Source organism: Columba livia, chromosome 1 (assembly GCF_036013475.1).
Source record: "Columba livia isolate bColLiv1 breed racing homer chromosome 1, bColLiv1.pat.W.v2, whole genome shotgun sequence".
Taxonomy (NCBI): domain Eukaryota; kingdom Metazoa; phylum Chordata; class Aves; order Columbiformes; family Columbidae; genus Columba; species Columba livia.
In genome coordinates, this window is record NC_088602.1 from 155,443,465 (window position 1) to 155,469,329 (window position 25,865).

A 25,865-nucleotide genomic window follows, 5' to 3' on the forward strand; every position below is an offset into this window, starting at 1 on the left:
GCCAGCCCTGTGAAAGCACATCAGTGAACTGCACTGACTACATCTGAATGGGAAAACTGGAGACAACTCCACCCAACCTGGGCCTGTGCCCCAGGTGCACCTCGATCCCACCGTGGAGCACACCTTTGCTGCATTGCTGATTCAAACTGGGAAATCAGAACGTCAGGGTGTGCTGTAGAAATTACCCATTCCTTCAAATAAGCAGAGTTGATGCTACCAAAAGTCGCATCAGAATCTATGAACCCAGTCACGATGATACATTTCAGCATGCGAAAGCCTTTCTGTAACTGGATGAACTGCACAGGGCTTCTTTGCCTCTTTTTCTCTGTAAAAGGAGATGAACTCCGTCTTTTATGACCCATGGCATTAAGAGGGAGCTGTAAACAGTGATAGACTGTGAAAGACCAGGAGATGTTGTATAATGTTGCCATAAATCTCTACGGAGAAAGAAATAATGTGACTGTGAAGTAAATAAAGAAAATTCCAGGGGAAGAGAGTAAGCAAGATTTATAGATTTAATACATTTTATGATGAAAGGTTTTTTCCCCCAGCCTTTGTCCCATTCAGCTATTTGAGACCACTTATTTAATTAAAACTCTTGGAAAGAAAATCAGCTGCTGCCATTGTTTGCCTTTCTTCTCGCTGGCAATGGCAGAAGGAAGACACTTTGATGTCAAAGCAGGCGAGACATTAGACTGTGGCATGTGTGTGTCAGGCAGTGGCCTGTGGCAAAAGATGACAAATCATTTTAGCATTCAGTGACTTGGCATGAAGAAACATACTGCCTGATCCTATTACAGTCACTGCCCTCTGCAAGGAAAACTCCTAACAACGGGGATATTTTAAGGTCACTGGTAAAATAATTACTTAGACCTAAAACATTTTTCTTTGCTGAGTATAATAATTTGGTGGTCTCGCTGAGCAGTAAATAATAGCACCTCTCTGTGTCAGTGGGTATCAGGTGTTTTTTTTGGCAGCTCTTTGGTCTTCCTGCAGATTGGGCGGCTGAGATTGCTCCACTGGCTCTAAGCTGTTTTGCAGAAGACACAAGATTTAGAGCTCCTGTGTGTTCAGAGGCAGAAATAAATATAGGTTTCCAGCCATGTAGCTCCACTGTGACCAGTTCTGTAGGAAATACTCCTCTTTTTATCACTATGGTGCCCCTATGTCCTTGCTGGGTTTTCCCAAAGGCAAGAGACATTTTTATCTTTCTTTCTCCATTTTCCCCCTCCCCAAGAGAAGCAGACTTGGTGTAGAGCCCTTGCTAACAGAGGCTGCAGTGTGGCTTTACTGCACCCTCTGACTTGGCTAAGCACATCCTTTCCCAGCTAATGGTCCCATCCAGCCCCTGTAGGTTGCCTTAGTCCATCTGAATTGGGGGGTGAAGTGGAGGAAAGAGTGATGGGTTTTAACTGCTGTTGCATTGTCTCCAGTTAATGAACTTACTGTCTTTTCTCACAGATGCCACTACCTGTGTTAGCATGAGTGAGTGGAGACCTTCACTGTGAATTTTAAGGCAGTCTTACATTTTGACTGAGCTCTTCAGTTCAGCTTTATATTGATATTTTGGACCCACAACATTAACACCACATTGGTAGTAGGATCCAAAAGTGTATTTATTACAGGAGGGCTGTGGAAGCCATCAAAACAATTTCTTCAGTTCAGCGAGGACTAGCTAGAGAGTTCTGCAATTTTTTTAAATTCTTTTTTCAAGACACTAGGAGCTTCCTTAAGCTTTAGGGGCAGAAGAAGGGGACTTGGGAGGAAGAAAACAGCAGTGAATGCTTTTCCCAGTCTTCGACACAAGTGTCAGCTAAGGCTAAGGACTGTGAAAATATTGGTTAATGACAGCCACACTCCTTCGCTTCTGGGTGATGCTGACATGGCAGTGACAGTCCTGCTGTATAAGAAATGCCTGCTGGAGGTTTGAGACACTGATGGCAAGGAATTTGTGTGCAGGACATGGCTGCGGTGAGCACACAGCCAAGCGGAGCTGTAGAATAGAATCATAGAATCATAGAGTGTCCTGAGTTGGAATGGACCCACAAGGATCATCGGGTCCATCTCCTGTCCCTGCATATGACAACCCCACAGTTCACACCATGTGTCTGAGGGTGTTGTCCAGTCTCTTCTTGAACACTGTCAGGCTTGGGGCCGTGACACCTCCCTGGGGAGCCTGTTCCAGTGCTCCACCACCCTCTGGGGGAAGAACCTTTTCCTAATGTCCAACCTAAACCTCCCCTGGCACATCTTCCTGCCATTCCCTTGGTTTCTGTTGTTTGTCACCAGATAGAAGAGATCAGCACCTGCTCCTCCTCCTCCCCTTGTGAAGAAGCTTAGACCGCAATGACGTCTCACCTCAGTCTCCTCAAGGCTGAAAAAACCAAGTGACTTTAGCTGCTTCTCATACAGCTTCCTCTCCAAACCTTTCACCAACTTTGTAGCCCTCTCTTGGACTCTCTCTAGTAGCTTTATCTCATTTTTGTAGTGTGGCACCCAGAACTGCCCACAGTGCTTCAGGTGAGGCTGTAGGGAGGGTATACACCAGGTGAGGCTGTGGGGAGGCATTGGGGCAAAGGGTGGCCCGTGGCACCCATTCCTCTGCCCCTCCACCATTGGGCTGCATCTCACGGGGCAGTTACAGCACCAGGGATGGAGAGACACTGGGCACAACTGTCCCATGTGCTCCTCCTCCTTCTTTCCTCTGCTGTTGGCCTTCACATACCAGTGGACAGAGACAACATGGCTGCAGTGGCAGCGGAAGCAGGGTGCCCAGTGGTCTCTTTGGGGAGAAGAGATGGAGCTGGCAGACAGAAAGATGAAGGGAGCAGTTTCATTGACAGCGATGATCGTCCGACCTCCTCCCGGGTAGCAGTGTTGACCAGTTGACGTTGTGTGGGGTTGCTCCATTAAGACAGGGGTGTCAAACTCATTTTCACCAGGGGCCACATCAGACTCACGGTTGCCTTCAAAGGGCAGAATGTAATTTTAGGACTGTATAAATGTAACTACTCCTACTACTAGGAGGTGACTCCCTTTGAAGGCAGCCACAAGGCTGACTGATGTGGCCCCTGGTGAACATGAGTTTGACACTCCTGCCTTAGGGCAAATCACCATCCAGAACAGGGCTGTTTTCAGGCAGCCTTCCTCCAGTGTGCCTAGAAATAAATCCCTGTTGCTGCATGCAACATCACTGATGAGCTTTCATCAAGGTTGGGTAAATACGCTGTGTTGGGCCAGTAGGCACTTTGTGGGCAAGGCGGCCTTGGGCAATTCAACAGGAAAGGGGATGTGGGTTTTCTGGAGCATTGTCTGCCTGGAGTTATCAAGGAACAAGCCTGGACTAGTTCCCAGAGATTCAACAGAAAGCTTTTTTAAAAGCAATTCTGATTATTTCTTCCAAGCTGGTACAGTAAAGACTACTTAGTCAAACAGTGAGCATGGGAACAGACTCTGAAGAACAGAGAGACCTGCAGTCTGTGACCTGTTATTAGGAACTGGAACTCCTTTCTCGTACTTTCCCACAACCCCCTCTTTTCACCAAATTTGTCGAATGAGCAAATCTATGCTACGAAGAGACACTTGGGCAATCTGAGTGATCCCCCAGCACTTCAATACACTATTTAATGAAGAAGCACATTCAAAAAGGGTGCAAACTGATTAACTGACTAATAGGCAACTGATGTGTACAACGCGATATAGGAAATAAATATTTATTTTTGAAGGGAAAAACCAAAAAAAATTCTGTAAGGATTTGCCACTGTATTGCCTCCCCTCTGCTATGTGACTGTTTCTACCATAGCATCTTTATGACCATTTATTAGATTTTCAAACATACCCGAGTCCACTGCAGCAAATGAAGTTTTACAGCAAATTCTTATAGTCTCACAGTGATAAGCAAAGACCTGCAAACTGTTGCTAGAATTCTGCTGCTCTTTGTAGTATAAAACACTGATATTTTCACCTTCATATATAATAAATTATTTTGCAAACCTTGGAGACCATTTAAAATCTATACGGAGTATTATTACAGACTATTAATCCAAATGAAGATCTCTTCAAGCCACGATAAGTAATATTTTGTTAAGACATTCACACCTTTGCTATCACATGCAATTATCTTTAATGAGCATCATATTGCAGAATGCATGCAGAAATCCTGTTTGTATACACTGTGTCCCTAAAAAGTTACCAAGAAAAGGATAGATTTGCAAAATGTGTAAAATAGTATTTCACATTTGCAATGAATAGTTAAATTTTATCTCTTCTTGTCCTTTTCTGACCTTTCCCGATAGATGTCCTTAGAAAAAGCTTTTGTATCATCATGAAATACGAGCAAAAGAGATGAATTTATTTTGCAAGTGTATATGGTAGAGAAGAATTCGAGAGGTCTCATCTACAAAGACTAGTTTTCAGGGGTCCTCTGTATATGCAGGTCTACTAATGATCACTGTGCTAGCAAAGCTTCAAGTAAACACTTCAGTAACAACAACGCGTAACACTGATATCCGAAGAAATGCCATAATAACTAGGCTAAAATGCGGTCTGAACAACATGAAAGAATTTTCTTGTTGAAAAGAAGTGAATAATTAAAATACTGGGAAGAGGGCTGTATTAAAGAAGCTCCTGTCAGATTTTCTACGGCGAGAATATATTGAGGTTTTTTTTATTTTTCTGCTTACTGTCACTCGGTCCTAGAATTCCTGTTTTAAACAAATGAGTAAATTAACATAAAATATCCTCTGCTTGTAGAATGGATGTGTAGAGAGCCGCTGTGATATCTTACAGTCTCTTTCATGGGAGAAATTGCAATAATTAAAAGTTAATCTAGTGGGAGAGATACCACCGTACTTAGCATCACTCAGTGTGGGTTGTGGAAATATATTTTAAAAGGAGGCTCTTTTATCTCTGGAAGTCACATGGTAGAATACTTCAGAGGATTACAAATGAAATTGTCTGCAGGATAAAGCCTGCTGCCCCGACAGATTAATTCTCTGAGTATTGTAAAACCGTATTCAGAAACACTTTGCTTTGCAACTTCCTTGTAATGAAATAAACATCATTTGTTATGCCATAGTGCTGAGTTTGGTATTAGAAATATTATTATTACTGTGACTGTTATCAGCCTCAACAATCCTTTTATTGCCAGAAGGCACAGACACACAAAAGGAAACTGCTGTCACAGCGCCGGACTTGTCAGGCAGAACACAGGATTAACAAAACAACCAGGAATAAGGTGACCAGGAATTGGGCTCAGAAGTCAACACTTGGACTGACTGGGACAGCTTTCTCTTGACTTAAGTCTTACCTCCCCTAAGGGCTACTTATCTTGCTTGAATTTGCTCTACAGACTGGCTCTTCTGAAGTCAGTGTCATCCTACTTGGCGAGATGACCAGGGTTTCAAAATTTCTTGCACAATATCAGGCATTTAACACTAGATAATTTCCTTGCTTGCCTAAAAATGCAGCCCATGGCTCAGCCACGTGCATAATAATCCTTTTGTACACATGAGATCCTGCAAATCCCTGATTTCTCCTCTTTTTTAATAAAGAAATCATGTTACCAGAATTTTATATTGTTGTGCACATTGAAGAATAATGATGGTTGATAAATGGTCTGTGCTTTATAATACTATCTCCTGCACTTCTTAGTGAGGTAAATGTGAGAAAGAGGGATCTTTTCTCACATCAGAATATTTCATTCATAAGAATACCGAAAGTGTTTATTTGTATTAGAGTTAATAATGCATCATTGTTTGTACAACAGCCATGTTTGTGCTCTCAGTCAAGATTTTTGAGGTATTACTGGAAACACCATAAGCTCATGTTCTTTATGGCTTACAAGGCCGCGTTTTCAGTAGGCAGTGCCGCATCTTTGAGAGTAGCAAATAGTAACTCTCGCTCCCTGCATAGAAATATAATAGTAGTATTAATAATAATACTAGTAATACATAATAATGCACAATACTCATAACAGTACAAGGGAATAATTCTGTTTCTCTCACTTAATAACTAACAAGGCAGCTTTGCTTATTCTTTGAAGAAATTCTCTGTATGAACATATTTTTATTTGTATATAGGAAAAATCACCTGTAAGAATGGTGATCCAGATTAGTGCCTGACTTTAAAATATTAACACTGTGCAGTAATGACTGATGTAAAGCTGTGGTGAAGTTTACCTTATATGACACTGTTAGAGGTGTGATCAAACCAAGCCGCAACTGACGGAGAACCTATACTCTTCATTATCTGTATTCAAATTAAAGGGGTGCTTAAGCCAAAGTGCAGAGACGTGTTACTGCTGAATGCCACTGGGACTGTAAGAATGGAGGATTTTCTTGAGTTATATCTCGGGTAGAGAGATTTGTGGGAGTATCTACTTGTGTGAGAGAGAAAGGGAAAGATGGGACAGAAGAGATTCAAAGAAATGAGCAGAAGGCAAAAAACAGACAGAAAAGCATTTGGAGGAAAAAGTGTTTAGAAAAGGGAAGTTCTTTTGAGTTAGGTATTGTCTGGAAAGGACTTGAAATGGTTGTTGATGCATTTGTAAGAAAAGGATTATTGGCATTTATGCATAAAATAGGATTACATCAGGATGGCTGACCACCATCAATTTCTTTTTGTAAAGGAAACAACTCACAAATTCATTTTCTTATTTGACTGGCTTTAGCTAAAAAAAAAAAATAAATTAAAAAGAGTAGTACTTATTGCTATTAAAAGTGGTGCTTGATACACATGTGAAAAGGATAAAACTGAGGACTTTAAGCCTTGACGCAGGTGGTCCTGCCAGTCCTGTATTAAAGCTAGGAATGGCTTTCCTCCCTTGAATAATTCAATGCTAGATATTTCCCTCAGAGCTTTATTTGTTCTCTTTGCAGATATTAATTAAGAGGGGAGAAAAAAGTATAAAAGGAGAAAGTAGAATCCAGGAAAGAGAATAGTGAGTTTAGTGCAACAAAGATATAACCAGTCCTTCCTTTTTCTATGGACAAGTCAAATCATTTCCACATGAAGTGCAACAAACCTTCTCTTTCTCTGCTTTCTCCAACTTTTCACTTGAAAAAAAGCCTAAACAGCCTGAGTAGCTTTTGCAAAATATACACCAGAAGTGCCAAACTAATTTTCACCAGGGGCCACATTCACCTCATCGTTGCCTTCAAAGGGACGAATGAAATTTTAGAACTGTATAAATGCACTAGTAGTACTAGTGGCCCCCAGTGAAAATCCATTTGACACCCCTGATATACATTATGCTGTGTTTGTTTAGCTTTGTTCAAAATTGAAATTCTCCTCGCTTCCCCAGACCTGAGGTTTAGTCTGTGAGCCGACAGCAGATAAAGCAAACCCTACGCTTGTTATGTCATTGCTGAGCCAGCACATGGCCCAGAACACACATAGGCATCAAATAATGTGAGTTGGGGAATTTATCCCTCACACTCCTCTGGGTAAACCCATGCTTTGATTATTTTAGTGAGGTGAAGGAAAACTTCTTCTGCCACCGTGAGTGCTGGTGCATTTCCAATCAAGGTAATGCAGATAAAAATGCTAATAGAGACAAGACTCCTGGGTGGCTGGCACTTTTAAGGTCACTTTGGGAGGTGTAACAGAGTAATCCCTCTCTTTTGTGGAGCTGGAACTCTTCTGGTTTCAGTATTATTTCAGCATTTTTTACCATCTACGCAACTGAGTAAAGGATTCAGATTACTTTTCAGAAATGCCTCTTTGCTGTGCTGAATTTGCCGAGCATTGTCACCATGAGTGTGCCAGCTCAGGGGACAAGGAGAAAAAAAGGCCACTCTAAACTGGGAGGCATTCCTGTGCCCAGTGTAGTGATGTCTGTGCCAAATAGGTAATGCTGGAGAGAAGATTAATGAAACAGTATTTCTATCACATAGGGAAATGTTTCGTACCTGCAAAAACTTTTCCAGAAGACCAGCAGAATGTAGCAATAACTGGCAGCCTTGATTAAAGTCTGGCTTTGAATGCGTGTGGCATTGAGCAAAAATAAAGAAAAATCAGTCCATTAAAGCCACATCTTCCATTTTTATAGCAACTTCAGTCTGAAAGAATGAACCCCTTCAAAAAATTCATTACTTAAACTTTATCATGTGAACACATCTTACAGGAAAGGAGGAAGAAAGCTCATGATTTTCAATTTAGAGATGGGTAAATTAAAGCACAGAGAGGGTTACCAAGGCCCAAGGCAGAACTGTGAATAAAACATAGAATTCCTGAATCCTTACCCTATGCTTTTCATTGTTATTATTTGGAGTATTTGGTGGAGCTATTTTTGGTGCCTCATCAGGTAAAAGGATTCTTGAGTTTTAACAACACATTTGTCAAGGCTACAAAGTTTGTTTGGCTTGGTGGGGTGCTAATTTTCAGGTGAAAAAGTACCTTGTATTTTTATTTTCTGATTTCTGAATTCAGGTTCGGCATCTCTGCTGTCTTCCAGCCAGGACTGAACATGTTGTACTATTTTTAATCGCACTCTGGATCCATCCCTGGCTTGCTTCTAAAGATAAATGAAACCACATGTCAGTCCTTACGTAAGTTGGTAAGGCCATTTTAGTTTTTTTGTTTCTTCCGCTTAGTTTTAAGTTACATTTATAAGCACCTTCAAAAAACCTAGAAGCGTTTTTTATTTTATATGCAACAGCTGGATGTTGGGCAGCTTGTTTGCAGAATTGGCCCTATGGTCAAAGTGGACAACTGTAAACTAACATATTCAAAGGGGAAATTTCTTTTTCATCCTTGTCATTTAATAGTTGTCAGTTCATAGTTAATAGACAGTTGATATTCTTTATTCATTTTTATCTTTCCTTAGGGTGTGTTTGGTGTTGTAGTATTTTTAATTTTTTTTAACATAGTAAAGAATTTACCATTCTTGTTATATTTCATCAATCAGTTCTCCAGGCTGTGTACAGATCTATGCTGTGTATAAAAAGGTATTCCCATAATTTATCTTTTTGTATTCAAGCCCTGACTTTTCATTAAGGAATGCAGGGTACTCACTTCTTAGGCATAATTTTAAGCTCTTGTTTCTGACACTGATTTAATGCATTGACAAGGCTGACAGAGGAGAGAACTATGATCTTGTTTGAGGTTTTGATACTGCAACAGATTTGTTGCATGATTTGAGCACATCATTTGAGTCATTCCATGACAAATAGGAAAGAAGTAATATATGCGATAGAGTTTCGTAAGGCTTTTGAAATTCCCTCCTATGATATCTCACAAAAGAGAGGGATACACTGTCTAGCATAAACTACTGCAAAGACAATAAAAGGCTGATATGAAAACCGTGCTCAAACCATGGTTTTGGATGGCTAATTGTTAAAGTAAAGCATCTAATCTCAGAGGATCGTTCTCATTCTATTAATGTGCAATACTTTAATTAATGGCTTGGCTGACAGAGTAGGGAGTGCACTTACCAAATTTGCAAGATACGAGGGGCCAGAAACTTCTTTTTTCAGGACAAGATTAGAATTCAGTGAGAATCAATAGACACAGAAGAAAGTTCACAAGTGAAGTCACATGCAATTTGGAGAAAAACTGGTTAAGCAGCATTCTGCTGCCATCAGAAAAAAAAGCAAGGGATTTTTGCTGGGATATATGAGAAAGTGTGATAAGTTACAGCCAGAGCTGCTCAGACCTCAGCTGGAGTGCTGTATCCAAACTTGAGCACCGTTCTACAAAGATGAGGACCCACAGGAAGAAGCCCAGAGAGAATAATAAAAATAACTGCAGGCCCAAACCTCATCACCTATGAGGAATGATTAAAATAACTGTTTAGGCTTTGAGAAAATAGAGGGGATAGGTGGTGCCATCAAATACCTTAAAGACTGTTGCTTCCCACATCCACTGAGATCAGCTCATTATCTCTTGTCCTACACTGCAGCAAAGGAGATTGGGTTAAACTTTGGGAAATAGTTCTAACTCCAAGGTTAGTTTGCTACTGGAATGCATCCTTGGGGTGGCTGTGCTGTCTTCCACCACTAGAATTTTTGAGAAAGAGGTTCAGGAGCAGTTAACACCAATCCTGCTGCCTATTTGCTGTTATGTTTCTCCAAGAAAAATACCGACCTCACTGGTTTTAACGTTAAATCAGGGAAAACACCAAAAACACAAGATCTGTAGTTTTAGGACTTCTATAAGGTAGATGTTTATTTATGCCAACTTTATATAACTGAGCTAGTAGAAGGAAAAAAATTCCTCTAAAATAGGTAAGATTTATAGTCTGTCTTTTTTGTACAACATTCTTTGTTTCTTTTCACTGTGCTATGGGTTTGCAATGAATGTGTGACTTTATTAATAGATTAATCCTTTAGTTTGCTGGAGTTTATTGTTTTATAACATTTTCATTGAAAGAGAGGTAATTACAATTATACTGTTAAAAAATTTAAAAAGTAGGAAATACCACAGGCAAGTAGAAAATAAGATTTCAAAGTTTATCTGTTTTATTTATCCATGAAATTATTGAGACATCCTCCCCCACCACACACTTAAGCATCTTCTATAAAGAGAACAACCATCTCATTCTTTTATTTCTTCCAACCTGTAGGAGGAAAAATTTGATTAGCTGGCATTTGTATTTGAGTGTACAAATGAGAAACCTTAATTAAACTCAGATCAAAGAAAAATGATACACTTGGTTTCTTTAAAGTCCTGCAGCCATTCTTGCCTTCAACAGAGAAATCTGTCATGGTCTGGCACTACCTTCTGAAAAACACCTTTCTCTCTTGAGCATTTTCCTCCCTGAAACAGATTTCTTAGGTCCAGTGGATGGTAACTATTAGTGAAAGAAACAGGCACATTTGAAGACACAGTCTTTCAGATGGATGGTTCAAATGTAGCAGGATACCTGGACAGACAGAGGTGCAGTTCAAGGGTCTCTCTGCAGTGAGGGAACTGTTTGCAATGATATCTACCATATTTTGCACCAGTACAACTGGAGAGAAGCTACACAAGCAAGGCTATCGGTTGTTAGTACATGGATTGCTGTGGCCAAGTCTGTGGCAAGATCCCTATCCAGCTTTCTGTCTAGCTGGAGAACAGGAATCTCTGATTTGGGGCATTTAGCCACACCCAAGAGTATAAAGGGAACAGGTGAACTGACTTAACAAGCTGAGTGAATAGATCTGGTGGGTGCAGCAAATGTTGGTATTCTTAGAAACAATGCAGTTTTAGCAAAGCCCGTCCTCCAGATTTTGTACATTGCGCAGTTTTGTTGAATGGTCCTGTCAGATTACATCTATTTAATCAGTGATGGCACCCATGGCATATGTTATTCCACCAAAGCTGCAAACTGTACATCACTTTCCACTGGCAACCGTGACTTTGCTCATTTAGATCAACGGAAATGCATAGTTTTGTTTCTGAAAGGACTTCCAGTTCTCCTGATTGCCAGGGACCTGAGGGCACTAAAAGGCCTTAATTGCCCTGATCAGTCTCATCTGAGACTCTTAGCCAGGCACCTTCTTCCCATAGTGGGAGGGGACTCTGGGGCTCCATTTAAGCTGAGGTCCAGGCCACCAGCATTTGCCTGTGCTGTGTCTTGGGTGATTCTGTTTTGGTTTCTCTCTCCTTGGATGAACCTCAGGCATACATTGTAGGTGTAAGTCTACATATAGGTCTCTACTTCTGTCTCTTGCTGTTCCTGACAAGACTTCCTGGATGGATTCTGGATCTGATTTGATATCTTGCCTTGTGTGATGGTCACTCGGTGTATGACAAAGCCTGTAGGTATGAGCAACCTAGCATTGCTCGACTGTGTCCTCATTTGTTGGGTTACCCTTGGCTTGCAGGAGTAGTCTTGCTCTGACATGCAGCTCAGGAAGGAACTGAGGGTTGGATAAAAGTTGTCTTTTAAAATAGATTTTTTTTCAAAGAAGTGCTTATTTCTCTTATTTATGTCTCTGGATTCAATCCAAATTGTTTCAACTTTTATTTTTAAACGTGTAGAAGTTATATCTTCTGTGGCTTGTTGCTGCCTGACTTTTAAAGTATTACATACAACAAAATATAGGAGTACTTTAACAAAATAAATCTGTTGGTGATTAATTTTAGCACAGTCAAATGTCTTTGGAACTGTATTGCTTTTATTTCTTGAAATGCAAGATGTCTAATCTGGTTAAGAAAGCAGATTGTCATGCCAAGCACAGTTGTTGTACAGGATTAGGAACTACAGGATTACAGATTCTAATTATAGACTCTTGTCAGCTTACTATGTCTTAATACATTGTTTTCAACTTCTGATTCCACTTGCCATGTCTCCTTTGCAATCATGTCTTTAATGAACTTTCTGATGTGTCTTCTAACTTGGAAAACCTGTATTCTGATAGCACTGCCTGGGTTCTATTGCATGTCAATATTAGCAAATCAAATAATTTCAGATGTCGGAGCTCCTCAAACTGAGGATATCTGTTCTATGAGGCTTTTCACAACAAACTTCATATTATGCTACTATTTGAATATTCCCCTTTTTGCACCGCTTGGTTTCTTAGTTTTCCAATCACTTCCAGAAAAGCTGTAGATGTTGATTTTCTGTAGCCATTTTTGCTGCCTGAGCTCCCTTGTAGTCAGTGTAGATTTAGATACCAAAAAGGAATTTGAAAGGTATTATTATTTATAGGTAATGTATTTACTTTATGATGATATTTACATTGATACATTTGCATTTTGACATCCTCTTTGTCATATTATTTTGCCCTCAATGAACTTCTTGCTTGGGAGATGCTACAGTGAATGTGCCACAGAGAACATTATTTGTCTGTGGCTACATCCTGCGGGGCTGGCCAAACAGGATTCTTTCACATTCAGTAGAAAGCTATCAAGATAATTAACATTTCAATTATTGACTGGAATGTGGCCTAGATTCCTTAACTGACAAATGGGACAAGATCTTGTTTACTTTAGCTTTCTGCTAAAGTTCCTCACCATTGCAGCACATGGTTCAGTTCAGCTGCACTAACAACGAGGAAAGTGCATCCTTCAGCCAATACTGCTGTCATTTGAAGCATACTTTTTTGGCACCATAATCGGACTGGTGGTAAAATGGAGTCTTGTTTATAGCAGCTTTCCACCACTTTGCCTACTGCTTTTAAAGACAGAAAGCAAAACAGAAGAGATCAGGACATCAAAAAGAAAAATGTGAAGGTTGTGTGTTCACCTCTGAAAAGCCAGAAAATTGCCTGAACTGCTGTGGTTGTGTCAGGGAGCAGTAATGATGGCTTAAGGACAGAGGCAAGCCAAGATGAGAGGTAGCAGTGGTATCTCTTTATTGGACAAACTAGTGGAGCTGGAAAAACACATCTTTTTAGCAGGTGACCCCTATTTTTAGGTCTATATGTAACCTTATTTCACAAGTCTTGTGCGTATAAATTACAGTTCAGTCTTTAATTATTTCATACGTTACACAGGATCAGAACCCTCAGAACCTGATTTGGGGCAGTGCATGCCCCATGAGTGAAAACCAGTGGATAATGATCTTGCATATATTTAAATTTTTATTGGGTAATCCTGTGTCTTTGTTACTGTATGCCAGTAAATATAGTTATTAACTTGTGTTAATAACAACATTCAGGCTTTAATAGCCCTGTCCTTGAGTGCCCTAGAACAGAAGCCATGTTTTGTTAATGGCAGGAAGATGCACCAGGGGAGGTTTAGGTTGGACATTAGAAAAACGTTCTTCACCCAGAGGGTGGTGGAGCACTGGAACAGGCTCCCCAGGGAGGTGTCACAGCCCCAAGCCTGACAGTGTTCAAGAGGAGACTGGACAAGCCCTCAGACACATGGTGTGAACTGTGGGATTGCAGGAACAGGAGATGGACTTGATGATCCTGGTGGGTCCATTTCAATGAAGGATGTTGTATGATTCTATGTTTATTAACCTCTCTTCCAGGTGATGAGCAGAGGCACAGAGATGTTGGCTGGTTTCTCCCAAAGCTACGAGTGTATGCATCCTCCCTTCTCAGGAGGTGTGGCACCTGAGAGTGCTTGTGCCCTGTGCAGTGTCAGTCTCTGTCACCTTTCCAGCCAGGCCCCAATGAAACGATCTAACAGCATTTGATGGTCAGAGTGATTGCCCTGGGCCAAAGAGGGACGGAGGCTGCGCCTGACCCACCTGACCTGGCCATGCAACCTGTTTGCCTTCCTTCAGCCTCGGGTGGCCTTCTGCCAGACCTGGCTCCCAAAACCCCCTCTTCTCCCAAGTAGCGAGTGATAGGGCAAGAGGAAATGGCCAGTTGTGCCAGGGAAGGTTTAGATTGGACATTAGCGAAAAATTCTTTGTGGAAAGGGCTGTCAGGCACTGGAACAGGCTGCCCAGGGAGTGGTGGAGTCACCGTCCCTGGGGGTGTTTAAAAGGCATTTAGATGAGGTTCTTAGGGACATGATTTAGTGATAGTTAGGTTAGGTTGGACTCTATGATCCTGGGGGTCTCCCAATTGAACTGATTCTACGACAGCATGGTTCACCATGAGGCATGTGAAGGAAAGGCCTCATTGAAATCGGCCCTCAGGAGTATTTTGGGTCCCTGGCAGGTGCTCTGAGGCCTAGGTGGCACCACTACTGGCAGGAGGCTCCTCTGGCAGGTCTCACGTCTTGGCTCCCGGGCTGGCACCTGGCTTGTGCTCCGTCTCGGGCTGCGGGACGCGCGGGGACCTCCCCGCCAACCCTCACGGACGCCTTGGGCGGTTACCCCCACCTCCGCTAGGGGGCGGCGGGGGTCGCACACACCTGCCCCCGCCTCTCTGCGGGCGGTGCGTCCGCGGGGCGCATGCGCGTCGGCTGCCCAGCGCCCCGCCCCCCCAGGTTGGCTGAGGAGACTCGGTGCGGTGGTGGCGGCCGTTCTTGCTGCGCTCGGCAGGTACGTGGTGGCGGGGCTGCACGGCCCCACTGGCGGGAGGGGGACGGACGGGCGGGCCACGGCTCCCCGCTAGTGCCGCCGCACCTGCCTGGCGCCCCGCCGCCGGGAGCCTGTGCCCGGGCGGGCGGAACCGGCGCCGCCTGCGAGGGCTGCCCCTTGCTGGGGTGCGGTGGCCGAGCTCGGGAGGGCTTCCCCGGGCGGGGGGATGGCGGAATGCGAGGTCCCCTCCCGGGAGACCGCGGGGGCAGGTGGCGGCCCGGGCTGTGCTGTTGTGGCTGGTTGCGGCTGGAAGGCGTCGCTGGCCCGGGCGCTCCCGGCTTGGTCGGGGTTTGCGTGGGTGCGGAGGGAGTAACGAGCGGTGCGGGGGCGCTCGGCCCCCAAGTCCAGCCGCGGTCGAAGGCAGAACTGGGCAAAAGTAGTTCTCGGGGGTCACCGGAACGCGTCGGGCGCACCTGCCCCGGGAGAGCCGGCGGCGGACAAAGAGCTGTCGCACGCCCAGAGCCGGCGGCGCGGGTTGGCCGTGCCCCGCTCAGGGCTGCCTGGCGGGGGCGGTGACCCTTCCGAGGCGGGTGGGGAAGGGAATGGAAAGTCTGGGCCGGAATGACTAAAATGAGGAGGGGGATGTTTGCCGAAAGAGGCTGAGCTGGCGCTGAAATCTACTCTTCCCCTCACAAACCCCTCGGGCGGTGGGGTGGGAGGTGTGGCGGGCAGGGCGGCTCGGTGGCTTCCCGAACTTCACCTCCCTCCGCCTGGGCTCGGGGGTGCCCGGAGCAGCGCAGGTGGAGACCGGAGTGGAGTTTTGCTTGGTGGGACTGTGGAGCTGCGCTCGCCCGTAGCGTTTCTGGGTTGCTCTGAGGTCTTAAGAGTAATATTGAGGTTAATACCTGGTCGCCGATAAGTAGTCTTGTAAGCTGTAGCAGATAAGCAGCAGGGATTTCGGTTAACCTGAATTTCGTAATGCAGTTACGTTAGACAATAAGGTGCAGAAAGGAGATTCTGGTTACAAGTTGATTGCAGGTGATGAGCTGCGCAGAAATTTGTGCTGCCGAAGTGCTGATGCTCTACGAGTTTCCTGAGAGTCGCTGGGCTCTGGAAGCAGGAGAACACGGACTCACTAAAGCCTCAGTGATACCCTCAATGCTTGTCTTGTTGACAAACACCAACAGTGTTTTCCTCGGTTTGAGAGTGTTGTCTGTTTTGTTTGCAGATAGGATATGAAGCTTTATATTGCTTCATTTGTTAGCATGGTTTTAGGAAGTCTTGAAAACAGTGATCTAGATAGCTAAAATAATTAATCTTCCACAGGCTCACTGTAACTGTGAAATTATCAGCTTCTCTTTTGAAGCAGATGTAAGGTTATTCAGTCTTGAAGCATGTATTGGCAGCTACCATCTGTTCAAATATTTGTATTCCTCAGTAAAAGACAGGGCAAAACCTGAGGTCTTGTTGCTTTAATATTTTTATTGTTGTTTTTATTGTAGATCTGTTTAATAAGCACTGGGAAGGGTTAGAGTCAGGCCTGCTGTGTTTCTGTCTTGGCAGTCATTTATCTGCTCTGCTTGGTTAATGTTACCTTGTGAGCAACGAAGAATAAATAATTTACCATTCTCATTATGCTTTTAATAAATAACAAATGGGAGAGTACCTCACAGCTGCAACTGAAATATCTATCTTGTTACAATATGTTTAAAAAGGATTTTTTTTTTCTATAAGAAAACCATCACAATAAGCCTTTTGATTCTAAACTCCAGCTATCTTCATAGCTTCTGTTGACTTGATTTAAAATTAGTGTAAAATACCGAATGAGCTGGTTTCACTATTTCTCCTAAGTTTATGGATTTTCCCAGAAAATAAACGTGTACTTTGGCTTTTTATTTTTAAGACCCTTTTAAATATGACATTTAAAATCTTGTCTACTGTAACTTGACTAAAACTTGCATTACACACTTTAATTGCACTTAATAATGTGCTGTTTTTTCCAGAAATTAAGAATATATTTATTTAAATGCACTTGCAGATACTTGTAGAAAGCTTTGTATACTATGAAAATTACGATCTTTTTTTACTCAAGTTTACTAGTTGAATGTTTTCAGTGTTAGTTGAAAATGAGAGGGGTCTTTAGGTCCAAGCCTTGGCAAGAATGACACTGCAGTCACTGTTATCAGGCTTAAACCTGAGATGGGATTGTGAACTTGTTTCCAAGATAAGGCAGAACAACGCTCTGTCTTGAAAAGAATGATGTCTGTAAAGACAGTAATATTTACAGCTAAATTAACTTGGTTTAGAGAGTCTTTGTGAACCAAACAGCATTCTTCAAATGTTTGTTTACAGTAAAAGTTTGCAGTATTCTACCTTGCAAGCACTGATTTTTCTCTCTAGTAAGAGGTGTACTGTTTACCAGACTCTAAACCATGTTTATTGATAGGTTTCACAAACACTTCATAAATATAGATAGCTGAATCTTGTGTGCTCCTTGTTTGTGTAAGAGAGACACTCACTGTCCGCACCTGTATTTTTCAAGTTGAAGATATCCCTATAAAAAAAGTTTTCAAAAGAGATTTTTTTTTTTTAATTGTCAATTCAGCAAAACAAGAATTCTTTTAACTTTTATAAAATCTGGCTGTCATATAGATGAAATGTTTCTCTAAAGCAGCATGAAGTAGTGTTTTGCATACCTAAATTGAAAATAAAGAACAGAAAAAGATACACATCATAGCATTATATGACAACAGTAGTGGGAATGCATCAGAAAAATATTCTTATGTTGAACCCAATGTGTTTTTGCTAGCTGTCAAGTTTTGTAGACTTGTCTAACTTACAGTTTACCTTCTGCTTACCATTTTACCGAATTTACCATCTGGTGGTAAGTACGTAGTGTAAGCAAATAAAAGTAGAATATGTAAAGACTAGAGTAGTTCAGTGCTTAGTTTTTTCTTATTGTAACTGCCTTGAAGAAAAATGAGTTGTGTATTTGGGCACCTGAAGTAGAAATTTCTATCATAACCACAATACTGTAAAGGTGGGAGTTGTTTTTTTCAGACTTTAAGGGCATTTCTGTATTCCTGTGCCAAGTCTTGAATTGCGTTTGTGCAGTGAACTGGCATTGGTAACAGTGTTTAAACTTGCTTGAGTTTTGTGGCTAAGCTTGAATATAAAACCCTTAAGGAAAAAAAAGTCTACCAACATCTGATGAATATCTCATACTGGATAGGTATAATTGAGTTGGTTTAGAACTTAAAATTAGTGTCCATATATGCCTTAGAACAATTTTACTTTTTAAACTGCCTGGTTGTATCTGATAGGTATAGATATGAAGTCGCAGGACTTAATTGAACTACTTCTTTAATTTATTACTCTGCTACTCTGATTCCCCAGTGAGTTCTTTAGAGCTTAAAACATATTACATTCCAGACTGTATAATGCCAAATATTTCAAAACATTTATTTATTTATTTATTTATTTAAACCCACTGAGAAGAATGCAGGCCCAGTGTTGGGCTAATGCCAGTCCTTCTGAGGAACAGCTACAAAAAATCCGCTTTCCAGTCTCCTCCAAAATTAATGGAAGCAGACATGGGAGTCTAATAAATGAAGTCCTTGAGACTTTATTACATTTTGAAGGACCTGCTCTGTGAACATTAAAACACTCTAGCTAATAGACACCTGTTTTTGCTAAGTGCTAACTAGAATTTGCTTTTCCACAAAATGTTTAGAAACAGTAACTTCTTTTTCCTTATGTGATTTTTTTTTTTAAATTATTATTTTTTTTTCACTTGAGCAGGTTAATGTTTTAATGGTGCTCTTTACTATTAAAGCTAAAATTGGGATTTTTCGATGTGTGAAATGTTTGGTGCTGGCATAGTTTTTAAATGGGCTGTGAAAGTTAAGAGATTGTTCAAAGTTGTCATCTTCAGCCTGTCTTGTATTTAAAGCAGTCTCTGAAAGACAAACTCCAGAGTTTGTAATTGGCAGTTTTGAACAATACTATTTTTATTTTTTTTTTCCCTTCTGGAAGAAAACAAACCACAGTAAATTATTGCTTTTCAAGGAGTTTATTGGTATCTAGTTATTAACTGCTTTTATTCAGACAAGTAGCTGAACTCCTCTTAGAGTTATAACAGGAAAATTAGATTAAGCATTTTGATTTGACTGCTGTTGAAAATGTTCACTGTCTTTGTTCCTTGTTAGAAACTATAGAAACATGTTAAACTGATTTCTTTGTAGTATGTTTTTGTTTAATATTAGATGACAAAACAAATTTGAGCATCATTTCCTCATGAAGTTATGTGGGTAGTCAGCAGTGCAAGTGTGGCAGTGGAGAGATAGGGAAAAGCTGCAACATTTTGACAGCTTCCACGAAATTTGCATTATTTCTATATGGAAGTATGAGGAAATTGATTTATTTTGTTGGTGTTTCATCCTAATTTATTCCAGTACTTGAATTTTGTACGTCATCCAAATTGCATACTATCAACTAAGACAAAAATAATTGCCTATTTGGTAGGCACTAGTGCTATTCCAAGATTTCACCATATATTAATGTGGTAGAAGAAGTATTAAGAAAATGCATGATTTTGTTTAATAAGTGTGCTGCCCTGAAATGTCAGAATATCAGCTTTTGTTCGCAGTAGCAGAATTACTACTAAAGAGTGCTGTGTCAACACTGTGGTTTTTTACACACTGTCAGCTGGGCTCCTAGTAAAGCTCTGCTCACCATGTGCTCCGTGTTCCTTCACAGCAAGGCTGCTCACTGCTGCCTTAGTCAATCGTATGAATTCCCCTAAAGCTTTAACCAAACCTGTATATCTTTAATGACACTGAAATATTTGGTGTGTGTTGTGTTTGGTTTGTTTATATATTTTTTCCTTTTGTTTACCATTACTTTTAAGAGTTCATTCCCAAAAGACAGCTTTTATTTTTAGGACCACCTAGCTTTTTGCATATGGCTTTGGTTTCATTAATGCATAACATGCATTCAGCTGGTGCCTTGGTGAAAAACTCATGGTGTTGGTGAGTCTTGAAATGGAGATATTTAATATGGGCTTCTTTGTTTTGTATGGGTCACGTACCCATCTTCTGTGTGCTAAGTGAGAAGTAATGCTACGAAAGAAAAAAGATGTGAATGGAAAGTGTTTTACACAGATGGTACGCTTACGAGTGCCCGTTTGACAGGCTATGGAAAAAGTTTAGCTGAGGGACTTTATTTTTTAGCTCTTCCAGGAATAACTTATATAACTTTTTACTTATTGTATCAGAAAGAGTTTTTTCTTTCTTTTTTTCTGATGTGGCCCCTGGTGAAAATGAGTTTGACACCCCTGGCTTAAATTGATGTGCTGGTCCAGAGGGGGAGCTAGAAATCTGTTTGAATGTTTGGAGGATAATAAGCAGGTTTCTAATAATTTTCCTCTGTATGAGTCAGTGTGACCTTCTGCACTTCATAATGCAGCTCAATTTGTGTAAATTATTGTAAAGGAATGGTGCATTGTTGAGCCTGTTGCTTGCTTGAATGTATTTAAAGTATTTGCTACAAACAGCCCTAAGATTTGTACAGAAATAGTAAAATACATTAAAAACTGACAAGTTTTTCCTGAGCCTTTTTTCTTTGGAAATGGCTAAAGAGTACTTTTTAAAAATAAGTTTGCGGGAAAAAAAAAACTTTAATAGAAAATTTCAGCCCAATGTGGTATGCAGCTGAAAACAACCGGTGATGCGGAATACTATGATACCACTATTGAACGTCAAGTCAGATGGTGAGTTTTGAGTGGAACTGCGAACATGTCTTTCAAACTTGAAATAGAAACTGGTCCACAGAAGGGAAGATGTGGCAGAAGAGCTGTTCCCAATTTGCTCTGTTATGTTCTCAATCTTTGCTGCTTTTGGGTGGGTTTTGATGTGCTTTCCTACCCTGTTTCCACGAAAATAAGACCTACCCTGAAAATAAGCCCTAGCATGATTTTTCAGGGTTTTTGAGGATGCTTGAAATATAAGCTGTATGGGAATAGTGGAGTATTGGCGAGGAGGTTGGTTAATTGTAAATACGCTCAAGCGGCTGCAACTATGGTGTAGTAAATGCACATACATCGCACTAATTGTTTTGCTGACCTTGTATCCTTGACAAATAGAACCTCTGTGTTAGGTAACATAGGCCTGTGAGAAACTCTAGGACGCCTTGTCATTGTGCCTGAGATCCGTGCTTTGTTGTGAGCAAGAGCGAGAGGCTGCACCTGCTTGAAACCTTGAAATACAGGCGACTGCAGGTGGCCAAGTCATCTTCTACAAGGGCTGAACTTACCAATGCCTGTGTCCCTGCTTGTGTCACCTGTGCCCAGTAGCTTAGGTGCTGCTTCGGAGATCTCCCGGTAGAGAGGTAACTAAAATAAAACTTGCTCTTTGCAAATACATTCGTGGCCTCTGGCTCTTCTTACGATGTGCCTGCATTGATTCACACATAAGCCCTACTCCAAAAATAACCCCTAGTTACAGTTCATTAAAAAAAAAAGTAAATTTAAATAGTGTCCAGGCAGCTATATATGTTAAAAAGTAAGCAGTTTTGGAGTAAAAATTAATGTAAGACCCTGTCTTATTTTTGGGGAAACAGGGTAGGTGTTGTAGACGTAGAAATGGCAAGGTGTCTAGGCAGCCTTTCTGCATCTGTGTTCAGCAGCCTGCACCTTCCTGCATCTTTTGTTAATTGTGAAGACTGGGATCCAAAGCATCGGGAATGTGAAAGGACATCTTGGCGGCATTGCCAATATAGTAGTATTGGTTATGGGTTACTCGGAGGTCAAAAGAGAGTGAGGGAAACAATGGAAGCGAGTGTGTTTGTGTAGATGTGAGACTGGCAAGAAAGTTATTTCTCGACTGGGCTGATGAGCTTTGAAGGACTGTTTCTGCAATTCTGTTTTTTTCAAGATGGCTTTTTTAGTTTATTAAATGTAAAATGATGTGTAATAGTGGCTCTGTAGAGCTGAAAACATTGAAGAAATGTCCTGTGGCTCTGGCAGTCCCTCTGTTTTAATTTGTTGAATCAACAGGCTTTATCATCATGTAGAACATATAATTAGAAGGCTTATAATAGTTAAGAAGAACTATAGGGAAAACAAACAAGAATATTTTTCAAACTTTAACTTAAAAATAAACTGTTCATCTCGGTGTTATGGTAGAAAAGCTCTAAAGCACAAAATGATAGCAGTGTTTTTCTATGTAAATCATGTTTGTGCAACTGCTGTTGATAGTTCGAAACAGGAAAAAAAACAAAGCAAAACCCAACCAAAAAAAACCCCAAACATCCCTTCTTATTCATGTAAGATCCTTTTTGTCCCTTAAGCCTGCACAGTTTCTTAGAGGTAATGGATATTTTTTTGTGGGGGCAATGAACAGCAACAGAGAAAAATTAATAACATATTCTTGCTGTCTGAACAAATGGATTTCTTCCAAAAGTACCTGATAATATGTGGTAAAACAACTTGTTTAGCATGGGTGTATGGACAGTCAGTACAATACTTAAGACCCAAACCAATTTTGAACAGTGTTCTTTGTGTTTAAAACGACCAAAAAGTATTGAAGTAACTAAAACATTACTGCATATGCTAATTTGAGGATACCACTCTTGGTATTTTCCATGTGTTTTATGAAGTAGCTGAGGAACTGGGCATACATGTAAGTAAGATGGCATTATCTCTATGGATATGACTATCATCTTTCTAAATCTTCTCTCTGCCTTGTCTTTTCTAAGATCCAAGCAGATTTCTCTGTAAAATGAAAGGTATTAGACGCTACAGGTTTTTTGGTGTGGGTTTTTTTTTTTTTTTTTTGCATGTTAAGTATCTTTGTGAAGCCTTAATTTCTCTCTTATTTATACAATGTGGACTTCTTTTCCAGTGAATAACTACTGTTAAGTAATTGCTTCACAGATTTCTACATACCAGTTCCAATTTCTAGTTTTGAATTGTACAAAGATTTTTGTGATCTCTGATGATAAACTGCTGGAAAATAGGAGCTTTCTGATTTGGCTTACAAAAATTCATGTGTTGTACTAGTTTTCTATTGATTTTTATGAAAGACATATGGAATTAAAAAAATAAAAATAAAATTAAACAATGCTGTCAGTTAAATGGCCAAATCATAGTACACTTTTGCCTGTAGTATATTTTTGGCATGATACTTATTCACAGTTGTCATAATCACTGAATCATGTGATGCATTAAATACACATCATCATACTTCATAAAAAGTCTTATTGGCTCTTTCTATCATTTCAATGAACTGTTACGAGATCAGATGTATAATTTACCCAAAACTGCCATGGACTGTAATTTGTTTAAAGGTTTGCTGGCTTCAATCTCTAGATTATTTGCTCCACTGAGATTAAAAGTGGAAGCTTAAGTTAATTTTTATTTTTTTCTTACTGGTTCCCAAGTCTCCCCTTTTGTGAATATATTTATGTTTTGATATGAAGTAGCTCTAGGCTGTAATTAAGGTGACTTTGTGCTTTGTGACATAGATCATGGTCCTGATTTTATCACCCCATTTAGATGTGAAGTCTGCTATTAGGTCTTCTGGACTCAACAGTCCAGTGTGTGGAAAAGCCATTTTTGGTGGTTGAAGTTGATACTTTTGCAAGATTAATCCACAGTTTCCATTATATTGTGAAGTATTCTGAACGTATTTGTGTGGGTGTTTTTTTTAATTCAAATAGTTGTCAGATATAATTAAATATTTCCTGTTTGCATTCTGATAATGTGATTATTTAATTCAGGGTTTCGTATGATGAGGCTTTTATTATGGCCAGTGACCCCTTGGAAGGCTTTCATGAAGTGAACCTCGCTTCGCCCACTACACCAGATCTTCTTGGAGTAAATGAGCCAGGGACTCAGGAACAAACTACCTCACCCAGTGTTATCTACCGACCACATCCTTCTGTTGTGTCCTCCACACCAATCCAAGCCAATGCATTAAATGTTTCTGATCTTCCCACCCAACCTGTTTATTCATCTCCCAGACAACTGAATTGTGGAGAAGCATCAGGTGTCAGGTGAGTTCGGTAGGTTGTTTTATTCAAATTACTGACGTTTGTTTGCATATAAATTGCTTGCTCTACTAAAGATATCACTTTAATATTACTTATGATGTTGTAATATTGTGTCCATAATGGTACATTCAACACCACTACTGCCATTTCTAAAATATTTCTTCTTAATGTATTATATAAATAAAAAAACCCTATATCACTCTCGTTACAGCATCAATGTTACCGACGCAGTACTTTGTTCTACCTCTGGACCCCAGGGTGGGTCATTCAATCACAATAATTCCAGAAAGGAGAGCAATAACGCAGAGAGAGAGTTTTTGCAGGGTGCTACAGTAGCAGATGTTGCTGAAGGAAATGAAGATATTTTTGGGTTGAGTACAGACAGTTTATCTCACTTACGGAGCCCATCTGTACTGGAAGTAAGAGAAAAGGGCTATGAAAGATTGAAAGAAGAACTTGCAAAAGCTCAGAGGGTAAGGCTTTGTCTTGTCTCCTCCCGCTTTTTTTTCCCTTTGAAGTGGTTCTAATATTGCAGAATGATAGATGGGCCAGAAGGTGCAGTCTGAGTCTACTCATTTCTTATGTAATTATTTTACGTAAAGTTATTCTGAATGTGTGCAGTGCTAATGTCTTTGAATTATTCCTTGATAGTGTGTGTTGTCTTTTTTTTCTAGTGCTGCTGCTATTTAACCATGGAAAGCTTTTGCTGCAATATCTGGTTTATCACGCTTTTTCTTTGAAATGTAGACCATTCTTTCATTTTGACATTTGAGAATAAGAGTAATTTTCTATCACTCCATTGTTACTGTATAAGTATTTATAGACACTGATTATATACCTCTCCAGTCTTCTTTCTCCTTGAGTATAAAAGTGTAACATGGGTCATGGAATATAGAAATGCTTTAGAATGGGGTACTTGAGATGTTTTGTAGGGGAATGCTTGTGTAGGAAAGATGCAATGAAGATGTGACTGGTGTTTTTCAGTGTACTGCTCCACCACACTTCAAATGGAATATGAATACCTTTGAAGACACTGTGGCTCAAATCATTAATATTTGTAAAGCGCTTTGTCTTGTTTGGATGGATGGTGCTATATAAATGCAAAGCCATTATTTATCATTTTAACATCACTCTGTGCTTAGACTTGCAAGTAGGTTTTGTGCTATTTGTATCTGTGCCCTTTCCTCTCCTTTACATGATTCCACTCCTGTTTAGATTTAAGCTCATCTTATCTCGTGTTTGGACTTGTTTTCCTCTGTTTGTGCCCTCATCTTGTTGCATGTAGTCATAATTTCTGTCAGAGTTGCATTTGTCCTTGTTAATGTGAATCTTAAATGTGGATTCTGACATAACTTCTTCTGTTGGTTATTTTATTGCTGAGTAGTTGCTTCCTTTGCTAATGTGTTTGTTTGCTTAGCATTTGACTACTGAAAGGAAACATTAACCTGAGCTAAGTTTGAGCACCTTGCACGTGAATATATAATCCTAACAGTTAAACTTGGAACCTTAGAAAATAAGAGCAAATTAAAGTTTAAGCTTTAGAAAAGCTCTTTCAGCTTCTGACAAGTGAATACAAGTGAATACTACTTTATCTCTTAAAGATGGAAGTGTTTCCTATTTAACTCTGAAATTTAAAGTAGTTTTGAAATAAATGGCATTAAGGCTGCTAGGACATACTGACTGCATGGTGTGTGTTTTCAAACCCTTTGTGTCTTAAAAGCGATTCAGTGCTAATTTGAGACCGTTGATGTCGCAGTTCTTGTTAATTCTCAACCCGTCAGGTTGATTCTTACCAGTGCTATGCTGGGTGGAAAACTTTGCCTTTCTTCCTAAATTTGCACTATTTCAGAATTGCTCAGTAACACAGAAGTCATAGCAGGAGTCTTTACAGACTATACATAAGTAAATTCTATTCTTTCTGTAATACCAACTTTCTTCCACTTCCTGTATGAATGAGGACTAGTTT

The 25,865-nt window shown here is 40.5% G+C and overlaps 1 protein-coding gene across 4 annotated transcripts in view; it reads left to right on the forward strand.

The window, feature by feature from the left end:
- Positions 1 to 11,588: 11,588 nt before the first annotated feature.
- RAB3IP (RAB3A interacting protein) overlaps positions 11,589 to 25,865 on the forward strand; it is a 36,794-nt gene continuing 22,517 nt past the window's right edge. For 2 of the 4 annotated variants that reach the window (XM_005503230.4, XM_021288680.2), the window contains exons 1-3: positions 11,589 to 11,611; positions 23,627 to 23,902; positions 24,111 to 24,372. In XM_005503230.4, coding sequence (XP_005503287.2) covers positions 11,592 to 11,611; positions 23,627 to 23,902; positions 24,111 to 24,372 — 558 coding nt within the window. In that variant the 5' untranslated portion in view covers positions 11,589 to 11,591. Of the gene's footprint in view, positions 11,612 to 14,658; positions 14,870 to 23,626; positions 23,903 to 24,110; positions 24,373 to 25,865 lie in introns of those variants that run through there. The other 2 variants (XM_065040262.1, XM_065040254.1) reach the window with 2 other exon arrangements.